This window comes from Chrysochloris asiatica, unplaced genomic scaffold, assembly GCF_000296735.1.
Source record: "Chrysochloris asiatica unplaced genomic scaffold, ChrAsi1.0 scaffold00121, whole genome shotgun sequence".
In the NCBI taxonomy this organism is placed as follows: Eukaryota; Metazoa; Chordata; class Mammalia; order Afrosoricida; family Chrysochloridae; genus Chrysochloris; species Chrysochloris asiatica.
Window position 1 is genome coordinate 5,948,181 of NW_006408639.1, and position 12,433 is coordinate 5,960,613.

The window sequence follows — 12,433 nt, forward strand, 5'->3', positions numbered from 1 at the left end:
TGGTGTTGGAGGAGAATATTGAAAGTGCCATGGGCTGCCAAAAGAACCAACAGATCTGTGTTGGAAGAAGTGCAGCCAGAGTGCTCCGTGGAGGCCAGGATAGCCAAACTTCGTCTCTCATACTTTGGGCATATTGTCAGAATGGAGCAATCACTAGAGAAGGATATCATGTTTGGTAAAGTGGAGGGTCAGATAAAAAGAGGAAGACCCCCAGTGAGATGAATTGGCAAAGTGGCAGGCTCAAGCGTGAAAACAATTGTGAGATTGGCCCAGGCCCGGGCAGTGTTTCATTCTGTTGTACACAGGGTTGCTATGAGTCAGTACTGACGCAATGGCACCTAACAACAACAACAACAACCTCTTGAAATGGTTGAAGACTGACCATTTTTATTTGGTACCATGACTCTTTGTATTCCTTTCATCATCTATTGTTGCTTTCTGCATCATTCAATATTTTGTCCAATAAATCCTTCAATATTGGAACCCAAACTTTGAATTTTCCTTCCGTTCTTTAAGCTTGAGAATTGCTGATCATGTTCCTTCCTTTTGGTTTTCAAACTCCAGGTCTTCACATATTTCATTATAATATTTGAGTTTCTTCTCAAGCTGCCTTTGAGATTTTCTGTTCAGCTGTTTTACGTCCTCATTTTTTCCATTTGTTTTAACATCTCTATACTGGGGAGCATACAGGTTGAATAAGTGTGGTGAAAGAACCCAACCTTGTTACACACCTTTCCCAATTTTAAAACATTCAGTGTTCCCATGCTCTGTTCGAACAACTGCTTCTTGGTCTAGGCACAGATTTCTCAGAAGTACAATTAATTGTCTGGAATACTCATACTTCTCAATGTTGTCCATAGCTTGTCATGATCCACACAATCAAAAGCCTTTGCATAGTCAATAAAGCATAGGTAAACATTTTTCTGGTATTCTCTGCTTTCAGCCAAGATCCATCGGACATCAGCAATGATATCTTTTGTTCCAAGGCCTCTTCTGAATCCAGCTTCAACCTCTGGAAGTTCTCTGTCAATGTATGATTGTAGCCGTATTGCATTGGGCAAATCTGCTGCACAGGAACTTTTTAAAGTATTGAAGAGCAGAGATGTCAGCTTGAGGACTAAGGTGCACCTGACCCAAGCCATGGTATTTTCAGTAACCTCATATGGATGCAAGAGCTGGACAGTGAATAAAGAAGATCGTAGAAGAATTGATGCCTTTGAGTTGTGGTGTTGGAGGAGAATACTGAAAGTGCCATGGACTGCCAAAAGAACCAATAGATCTGTTTTGGAAGAAGTGCAGCCAGAGTGCTCCTTGGAGGCCAGGATGGCTAGGCTTCGTCTCTCCTACTTTGGACACATTGTCTGGAGGGAACAGTCACTGGAGAAGGATGTCCTGCTGCGTAGGGTGGAGGGTCAGAGAAAAAGAGGAAGACCCCTAACGAGATGGATTGGCCAGGTGGCATCATTGATGGACTCAAGTGTGGCAGCGGTAGTGAGGTTGGCCCAGGATCGGACATTGTTTCATTCTGCTGTGCATGGGGTCGCTATGAGTCGGTTCCGACTCGATGTCACCTGACAACAACAACATACTGGGGAGCAGGTGTTAGAGTCTCTTCTGACATCCATTTGGGTCTTCCTTTCCTTTCTTTTTAATGACCTTTTGGTTTCTTCCTATATGATGTTCTTGATGTCTTCCCACAACTCTTCTGGTCTTCATTCATTAGTGCCTCATGCATCAAATCTGTTATTGAGATAGTCTCTAAGTTCAAATGGGATATGTTCCAGGTCATATGCTGGCTGTCGTGAACTTGTTTTGATTTTCCTCAGCTTCATCCTGGACTTGCTTATGAGCAATTGATGGTCTGTTCCACAGTTTGCTTCTCGCCTTGTTTTGGCTAAGAAATTGAGCTTTTCTACCATGTCTTCCTACAGATGTAGACAGTTTAATTTCTGTGTTTTCTGTCTGGTGAGGTCTATGTATATAGTTGTCTTGTCTTTTTAATGTTGTTCTTAAAAGTTATTCACAACAGATAAGTCATTCTTTCTGCAAAACTTTATTTGATGTCTAGCACCATTTCTATCACCAAGGCCGTATTTTATGAGGACTGATGCTTTCTCTTTGTTTCCAACCTTTGCATTCCAATCAGCAGTAATTATCAATACAGCTTGATAACATATTCGATCTGTTTCACACTGAAAAACTCAGTAGAATTCATTTTCATCACCACTGGCTTTAGTATGTCGTGAGAACAATTGAATTATAGTTCTATGAACTGGTTTTCCTTGTAGATGAGCTGGTATTGTCCTATCACAGACAGCGTTGTACTTTAAGATAGATCTTGAAATGTTTTGTGTACACTTTAGTGTAGTCTATTAAGTGTGTAAGAGCATTATGAAAAACTTTGAAATATTTTTAGCATTACCAAAATGTGACACAGACACCAAGTGAGCACATGCTGCTGGAAGTAGGCCTCAATGGACTTACTCGATGCAGGATTGCCGCAATCAATCAATTTGTGAAAAAAAATGCAATATCTGGGAAGATCAATAAAAAGCCAAGTGATATATAAATAAGATAAAAAGCATGATGTTTGTCTACATTGTACTCTTAGGGTTCTTTGCATCAAGCACTAAGAAGTTACAAGAGCAGTGAAAACAGTAACTAACATTTTAAAGAGATAAAAATGGCATGAAAATTGATGTTTTTATACCTTATAAAATGATCAATCTGATGAAATGAAGTACCAGTAACAACTAGCATCTATTAGCCCTTTATAGGTTTCAGAGTGCCTTCAGAGAAGTGAATTCTCACTGTCTGCATCTTGTGTATTATTATCCTCATTTTATGGACTAAGTTTAAAGTGAGAGAGTTTCAATGATTTACCTTATATATTACATATATTTGAACTCAGCTCTTTTGGGTTTTTCTTCCAGTTAGGAAAAAAAAAAAAAAAAAACAGTAGACAGATGACTTTTTTTTCTAAATGCCCATAGTCCATATAACTTTCTAGGAGCAAGGTGACTCTATAGGATAAACACTGGACTGCAAGCCACAAGATTGGTGGTTTGAACCCACAAGGTGTTGTATAGGAGAAAGAGGAGATTTGTTGCTTCCTCAAAGATTTACAGCCTCAGAAACCTTATATGGGGCCCCTTTGAGTTTTGGCTTGGTGCTGTGGGATAAGCACTGAACTGCTAACCCATGGTTGGTGGTTCAAACTCACCAGCCACTCCTTATAATCCTTTACAGGGTAACTGTGAGTTGAAACCAATTTGAGGGCACGTAACATCAACAACAAGAAGTTCCTAAATCAGTCTCCTCCCCATAACCCAGAAAGCTTTGCAGTCACTAAGTAAGAAACACTTTTAAAAAATGTCCTCAAGGGAAAAAAAAATAGTTTCATTTATGATTACAAATGTTCTCAGAGAGATATGGGTTTATTAATATTGTGCTGGTAAATTACTTTCTAACTCCTACCTGGTAACTTTTGAGATGCACATTTATATATAAAACTCCTTTCTAGCAAATAAGGGACTAGGCAGTGCTCTCTCATTGTTCTTTTGAGAAAATTGATATGCTCAGTTTGCCTGAAATGCACATACTATATGGAGTAAGAAAGTAGCAGATTGTGTTCTAAAAGATTATTAAAATCTTTATTTATTGACTTTCATAACTGATTGAACTTCATGATTTCTTGTCTGGGCTTTTCGTCCCTTAGTTTTCAATTTCTCCAAGAAGTAAGAAGCTTGCTGGGAAGCACTTGCTTATTTGCACTGAGTATCCTCTTGACATCAGCATGGGGTTACTTATAATTACATGCACATGTATAAATAAAATGATGAGCTATTCTCATATAAACATAATTATATCCATCAAAACTAGCCCATGTGGAAATGTTATAATCCAGTGATAAGAGAAAGCAACCTCTGTGACCCTTTCTTTGTAGGCAAACAGTGGACTATTAAGGCAAAATATATTTCCTGTTTCACATTCAGTTATTGAGGTCAATCACAATTGAGACTCATTGACGTATTAACTACAAAAATGCCTCTTTCAGTAATTCATGTTCTTGATTCAAGACTGAAGTGATCTGTTTGCGGTTTACCAAAGACACTTTATACATGTATACAATAACCCAGACCACTAGTTCTGAAATCAGAAGGACTCCCTTGCATCTAATTGTCCTGCTTCTATCCTGTCACAGAGTAACTTCTCAATATAAAATGGGGCACTTTGACTTGTGACTGCCAATGGCAAATATGTTGCGTCTCCAACTTTGGACTAGTCTGAAAATCATACTTTAAAGAGATGAATCATTGGATACATAGAGCTGAAGGAGTTTGATTTCCTCGGAGCACAATAGTTCACAGCACCAAATTATTTTAAGCTCAATGCCATATGACTACAAAATTGAACACAGGAGCTTATGTGTGCTCATTCACAAAATAGTTAATGCTAAAGGAAAATGAGAATGTTCAAAGGAACACTTTCAGCCATGACTAACTATTCCACACATCCACTGGCACTCTTGGTGTGGAGCTGTAGCATCCATACTGGACTGCAAACCACAAGGTTGACAGTTCAAACCCACCAGGTGCTCTTCAGAAGCCCTATATAGGGTTTCTTGTGAGTTAGAACCGGTTTGATGGCCCTTAGCAACAACAAAAACTGACATTCTGGGATGAAAAATATTTGGGAAAATGTTACTCTTGGAATGTTATTTTATATGCATTTCTTTATGGATATAATAATACTTCCACTCAGCATATATTAAGGAAATATTTGCTACAATAATAAACCATCATTTCATTAAAAGAGTATAAAATGAATTTAATTTAACAGGTAAGTGAAAAATATGAATTTGAGTTGATAGAAGGAAACATTGCTAAATGATTGTGGATTAAGACTTGGGAATTACTCATCTCCAACCAGGGCTAACAATTTGGATTAGTATCTTGTGCCAACTTTTCTGTTAAAAAAAAAAAAAAAAAGTTACCCTATAAAATATATTGGAAAATGGTAAGTGCTGTGCAAGTCTGTGGCACGTTGATAGTGGTAGCAGTTATGTTCTGTCAAGACAATTCTGACTCAGCGTTTCCAAGGCTGTAAATCTATACAGAAGCAGATAGTTTCATCTTCACCCACAGAGCAGCTGATGGGTATGAACTGCCAGTACTTGTCCTACAGCAGAACCAATAATAGAAAGACTAAGTTAAAATTTTAAGAGACTTCATATTGCTTCTTCTTAATGTTTTATTGTTTAGTGCACTTCAGTTGGTTTTGACTCATAGAGACCCTGTGTAGGGTTTCTGAAATTGTAAATCTTTGTAGGAGCAGAAAACCTCATCTCTCTCTCTCATACAGTGACTGGGGGGCTCAAACCACTGGACTGTGGTTCTCAGTCCACTGGTCATCCTATGAATCTACTATGCTCCCTTTTTTATATTTATATTCATATTTAGTGTTGTTAAGTGCTGTCGAGTCAATTCTCTAGACTCATAGTGATCCTGTATAGAATGTCTGAAGAGCGGCTCGTCATTTTGAACTACCGATCTTTCAGTTCACACCAACCTTGCCATCCAGTACTTATCCTACAGTTCTATACCAGGATTGCAAATTTAGCAGACTATAGAAGAATCTCTGAGTATCAGCATGATTTTCTAACTGGACCTTGTCTTTCATTCATACAGAAGATTCCAAGTGACAAAAGTTATATTCGTAACGATGATTCCTTTGATTTGCAGAGCTCAGCTATGCCTGGATCTTCAACGAATACCCTGCCTATCAAGATAACCGCCGCTTCGTTTCTCAAGAGACTGGAAATCTGTATATAGCCAAAGTAGAAAAATCAGACGTGGGTAATTATACCTGTGTGGTTACCAATACCGTGACCAACCACAAGGTTCTGGGACCACCCACACCACTAATACTGAGAAATGATGGTGAGTTTTCTAGGGACTTATTCATTCTGTTTGTTTGTGATTTCAGGAGGAGTGTGAATGAGATCATGCCATTGACACACAAGGTTTGACTGTCTAAGTTAAATTTAAAAAGAGTGTAATGTTTTCTACATTTAGCCCATTTCTACAAGAAATAAATCCATGGATCCATTTTGGAAAACTAATTAGAAATCTAATTGTTAATCTCAATAGGAACAGAATGTAGATTTAGTTAAATATAAATAACAAGGGAATCTATTTCTCATTCCCTTCCCACTTAAATTGTGTTCAAGGGCAGAATGATGTAGATGGGTGAACAATTAGCTTATTAATCATTTCAGTATCCCCCAAATAAGTTTTATGTTATCCACATAACATCTGGATTTATATTACAAAATCCATAATTTCTGTGACAGTGAAATGCAGGGATTTTAGGGCTCATTTAAAACAGAAAGTTTAGTTTCTCATACTTTTATAAGACTGTTTCAAGATAGTTATATGCATTTCATGCTAACTAGCTAGCTGATTTGACAATGTATGGTAAATCACCATGTGTTCTTACAGAAGTCTTACTGAATGTTTGCCACACTCTGGTCGCTCCATGCCATTTCCCAGCGTGGGTCTTTATGCATGCCACTCCCTTTTCTGGAAATGTTCTTCCTTCTCTTGATCCCTGGCTTTCTCTTGGTTAACTGATACTGCTCCTTCAAAACTTGGCTTCTTCAGGAAGTCATTTATATCCGACTTGCCCTCACCATATTGTATCAAGTCACTTCTCTATAACCTCAAATAACATCCATTACAATAACCCTCAGAACTCTTTGTTCTGTACCATGATTATGGGTATATTTGACTGGCTTCCTTATGAGAAATTTGCTTTTTAAAGACATGTATAGTACTTTGTTAGGAGTCCTGGTGTGACGCCAGACTGCAAAGCCATTTGAACTGCAAGGTTGGTGATTCACGCTCTTCAACTGCTCCTCAGAAACCCTGTACAGGGTCGCTATGCACCAGAACCGACTCGATGGCACTTAACAATAACAACACAGTACTTTGTTAATTGCTATAACTCAGTACCTAGTACAGTACCTTGTACTGTTCTGGTGTGATTTTGTAGAATAAGCCCTGGACCACAAGACTGGTTTGAACTATAACATAGTTGGTTCAAACTCACCAGCTGCTCCTCAAAAACCCTATACAGGGACACTGTGAGTTGGAACCCACTTGACAGCACTTTACAACAACAACACATAGAAGATTATCAGCAAATTTTTGTTGAATTAATTAATGGAAATAAAGACATAATTAGGCCTTTCAGTAATCATTGGTATACTAATGTTAGCAGTCTTAGTTTACATGTTTAGGTTTCTATTCTTGTCAGATGCCTTTTCCATCTTTCACATTTTAACTCTTCAATTATGAACATGATTTACTACACCCATCACAGAGGTGAGTAAAATGTCAGCTTAGAAGATTAATAAAAAACATTTGTGGAACACATGCTATAAGCAAGACACTGTGTTCAGAAATTTACATGGACTATCTCATTCTAGGAGTCCTGGTTTGGAGCTGTGGGTTAATGCAGTGGACTGCAAAGTCGGCTTGAACTACAAGGTTGGCAGTTCAAGCTCACCAACTGTTTTTCAGAAACCTTATACAGGGTCGCTGTGAGTCGGAACCGACTCGACGGCACTTAAAACAACAACAACAATCTCATTCTAACTACAAACAATTATATGAGAAATGCCCTTCTTTACATTCTGCAAATGAAGGCACTGGGGCTCAAGCATGCTGAATGATGAACCCCAAAATCACATCATTACTTAATCATTAGTGGCTCCAGGATTCATAGCTCTTCTGTTTGTTTGTGATGTCAGGATGCAGGTATAAGATATTATGTCATTGACACACAAGGTTTGACTCTATAGCCTGGTCTCTCAACCCCTCACAGTGGATCTTTTAGCACACAACACCTCATACCTGAGCCCGTACAAGGAAAATGTGGCAAATCTCAAGACTGGAAGTCAGGTTCATGATTCTCAAGTTTCTTATTTTTACCCCTTGTATTATCAATGAACTTGTCGGCCTCTGAACATGATCCTACCAGAGCATGTTGTTTCCAGCTCAAAGCAATCTTAGGCACAACGAAAGGAAACACTGTGTGGTCCTACACCATCCTCACGATTGTTACACTTGAGCCCATTGCTGCTGCCACTGTGCCAGTCCAGTGGATCTTTCCCTTTTTCACTGACCCTCTGCTTGACCTAACATGATAACCTTCTCTAGGGACTGGTCCCTCCTGATAATATGTCCAAAGTATGAGAGATGAGGTCTTGCCATCCTGGATTCTAAGGAGCATTCTGGATGTACTTCCTCTAACACAGAGAACAGGATATTTACATATAAACCAGCTCTGTGGAGAGAATATGAATACCTCATAATGCAGGCCATATGGTGGAATATTTTAGGCAACTGATTTAGATTTTCATCTATTCAATCATTCATTCAATAAGTGTTATTGTGGCACTTGCTACGTGTCAACCTCTGTTCTGGGTGCCTGTTCATTCACTTAATAGTCTCCTGGGAGACACAGATATTAACAAGCCAGCAGAGCAATACAGATAATTTCACATAAGTAGCTCTGGTAGCGTAGTGGTTACGAATTGGTCTGCTAACCTCAGGGTCAGCAGTTCGAAACTACAAACTGTTCCACAGGAGAAAGATGATGCTTTCTGCTCCATAAAGATTTACAGCCCCGGAAACCCTGTACAGGGTCGCTATGAGTCGGAACCGACTGCACAACACATAACAACAACAATATACCACTGATGAGACCCCTCAGGGAGGAGGGAGCTGATTTTAGATAGGGTTGTCATGGAAAGCCTTTCCGAGACATTGACATATGATCTGAGACTGGATGATAAATAGCCAGTCCTGTGACGATCAGAGAGTAGAGCAGTCCAGAAGGCGTTAACATTGCCTGCAAAGACCTTTGGCATATTCAAGACACAAAAGCATATCAGCCTGGTTTGATCATCATGTATAGGGTAGGGAGGGGTGTGTGTGTGTAGACTGCAGATGGCAGTAAGGGCCATATCAAGGAGATCATGAAGAAAAGACTAGGTTTTATTTTAAGTCCAATGAGATGCTACTAGAGAATTTTACACATAAAAGTGATTTACATTGTAAATATAGATATACTGCTTGCCTACTGTGTTGGAAATAGACTCTAAAACTGCAAGAGTAAAAACTGGAAGTCCAATTAGAAAACTTTTGCAGCTATTCAGTTGAGAAACAATGGTGGCTTGAGCTAGGAACTTAGCAAAGAAGAAAAGTCAATGGATTCAGGATGTAGTTCCTAGGACTTGTTGATGTTTTTCATGTGGAAGGTGGTAGAAGAGAAAATTAAGGCTGACACATAGATTTCTGGCATAAGCAACTGGGTGTATGGGAATGTCATTTCCCAAAAGGCTTTTACTAATAGGTTAGTAGGCGAAAATCAATAATATTATTTTAAACATAACTTGTAGAGCCAAAAGCACGACTCTTCCCTTGGCAACTGGAGGAATTATTTGTTGTGTGCCTCTTGATTCATGTATCTTTTTCATAATGTTGTTAGGTGCCATTGAGTTTGCTCCAACCCATAATTGTTGTTGTTGTTAAGTGCTGTCGAATCAGTTCCAATCCATAGCAACCCTGTATTGGGTTTCCAAGGAGTAGCTGGTGAGCTTGAACCACCAACCTTGCAGTTCAAACGGCTTTCCAGTCTGGGACATTAACCCACAGCACCATAACTCAAATCAGTTTTGACCCATAGCAACTCAGTATAGGGTTTCCATGGAGGAGCTGGTGAGGTTGAACTGCCAACCTTGAGGTTCAAACCAATTTTGCTGTCCAGCACATTAACCCACAGCACCACACCAGGACTCCATAATGCTTGTCCATTTATATAATGTTTATTTTCAACTTACTTTCTCCACCCTGTTGCCATGTGATCAAGCAAAGATCATATCTATTTTTACCCAGCTTTGTACTAGGGTCCAGCATAGAGCTTGCCCCATGGTAAATATTAAGTTAGTGTGTAGTGGTTTAAACTGCATTTGTATTTAATAGAACTGACAAATCCCATTCATGTAAAGAAAAAAGTAGGTAAGGCACCAGCTTTGTCAAAAACTAGCAGTGTTATCTCCATACCTAAGGATGAAGTAATTTTTTTTTTTTTCCAAAAGGTGTGCTCCCATGGCACTTTGTAAATAAATATTTAAAAACACAGCTCTTTTGGCCTCTGCCCAAAACTCACGTACGCTGACATATCTGTTCACAGTGTTACCCATTTTGGTGGGTTACATCACAGATGTCATGAAGTACTAATTTTAAGAACACTGAAGAAGCAAAAGATGAACGTCACACAAAACAAAATAAATTCAGAAACATACAAACTAACCTTAGAATACTCATGTGTTCTTCAAGTAGGCCTCAGCTGTGCCTGTTGGGGGCTTATGTGTTTCTTCATAGAAATGGCAAATGATTTTTATTAGATATTTTATCACAGAATTAACAGATTTAGGATCTCATTTTTCATCAATTAATGCCTATTCATCCTTAATTTCCATGAATGTTGCATGGTGAAATTTCATAATATGTCTTTCCCATTAATGTTGAAATACATAAAATGAATACTTGAACTCTATTACAAAGCAAAAAAATAGACTATTTAATTAGCTCTTGTCTGGAGGTGAAAGAAAAGGGGAGCTGTAAGTCAAGAAGGAATTGCAAAATAAAGATAATATCCTTGTTAAAGTCTATTTGAGGACAGTAAAACCAATAAACTTATCGTTCTACAAGATCTGGTATTTGGTGACTGTATATTAGATTGATAAATGAAGTACTAGTGGAATATAGAATTTGTACAGCAATTGGATTATTGCATCCCACTCAACATTTCTCAATATCTGTCTACCTCAGAAACTGAAGGCAATGCTGTTTGTAGCTTGAAATGAGCCAGTTGTTATGACTGGTCATTTCCATTGCTCTGTGTGGGTGCAGCTTAAAGAATTAGATTGTTCCAATATTCAGATTTGTTTTTTTTTTTTTTTTGGTTTATGTCAAGCAGATCTGGAATATGATATATTGTTTTCACCCAAAATGTAACAGTGTATCATAAAAAATGAGCAATGACTCTTGGCTCAGGTGCAAACAGGTGTCAGGTGTGATGTGTCCCATGCCGACGCTACTGGCTGCGTTTACCACTCACCCCAGCATGTTGCAGTTCTACAAGATTTTGGAATATGCTGTTCTTTCTCTTACAACTCTTAACTGGCTCCCTCCTTCCTATTTCTCACACGGAGGCTCAGATGTCAGGCAAGGTAGACTGAGACCAGGTAGTATGAGGACCCTGGAGCCAGACTGGCTAGGTAGAATCCAACCCTGCAACTTCCTGGCTCGGTAACGTTGCACACACTCCTTTTACCCCAGTGTGCTTCCATTCTCTCATCTGTAAAATGAGGACAACAGGACTTCATTCACAAAGATATTTTGTGTGCAAAATAATATAGAAAATGTTTAGACTAGTGACAAAGTACAAATGGAAATCCTTAACTTCCTTATCTAAGATATGCTCAACAAATTACGTTTCTTTTTTTTTTTTTTAATTTGATCAGTTTTGTACAGATAGGGAAATGCTCAACAGCAACAACAAATACCACAAGGTCAGTGGTTCAAGCCCACCAGGGATGCATTAGAAACCCTTTACAGGACAGTCTTTGGAAAGTAAAATAATGTTTGTGGCCATGCTAATGTACATTACATGTTGTTGTTGTTGTTATGTGCCGTTGAGATGGTTCCAATAACTCCCGAGGAATAGCTGGTGAGTTTGAACCACTGACCTTAAGGTTCACACCAACCTTGCAGTCCAGCGCATTAATCTGCAGCACCATGCCTAAACAGGTACAAATTGTTCAAAACAATAGTTTGCCCTTTTCTTATGCATTTTTCTTGAGATTGGCTAGAGACTAGTTTGGTTGTTTGTTTTGCTTATTAGAACCAGAACCAATTTTCAGCAATTTAGAGCCAATGTCTGTGTAATGAGGACCTCTGGTGTGACAGTGGTTAAAGAGTTTGGCTGCTAGCTGAAAGGTCTCTGGTTTGAATCTACTAGTTACTTCTTGAGAGGAAGATGTGGTAGTCTGCCTCCTTGAAGATATATAGCCTTGGAAGCCCATGGGGTAGTACTAGCCTGACCTGTAAGGTCGCTATGACTTAGAATCAACTTGATGGCAGGTCTGTATGTCTGTATGTATGTAGTGGGGACCATGGTGGCTCTGGAGATAAGTACTGAACCACTAACCACAAAGTCAGTGGTTCGAGCCCACCAGCTGCTCCATGGGAGAAGGATGAGGCTTTCTGCTCTCACAAAGATTTACAGCCTTGGAAACCCCATGCAGGATCTTTATGAGTTGGACCCGACTCAGTGGCACTTAACAATAATAATATAG

General features: G+C 38.9%; 1 protein-coding gene across 2 annotated transcripts in view; it reads left to right on the top strand.

The window, feature by feature from the left end:
- CNTN4 (contactin 4) overlaps window positions 1-12,433 on the top strand; it is a 1,030,428-nt gene that overhangs the window by 638,459 nt on the left and 379,536 nt on the right. For both annotated transcript variants that reach the window (XM_006868663.1, XM_006868662.1), the window contains one exon: window positions 5,745-5,942. In XM_006868663.1, coding sequence (XP_006868725.1) covers window positions 5,745-5,942 — 198 coding nt within the window. The remainder of the gene's footprint in view (window positions 1-5,744; window positions 5,943-12,433) is intronic.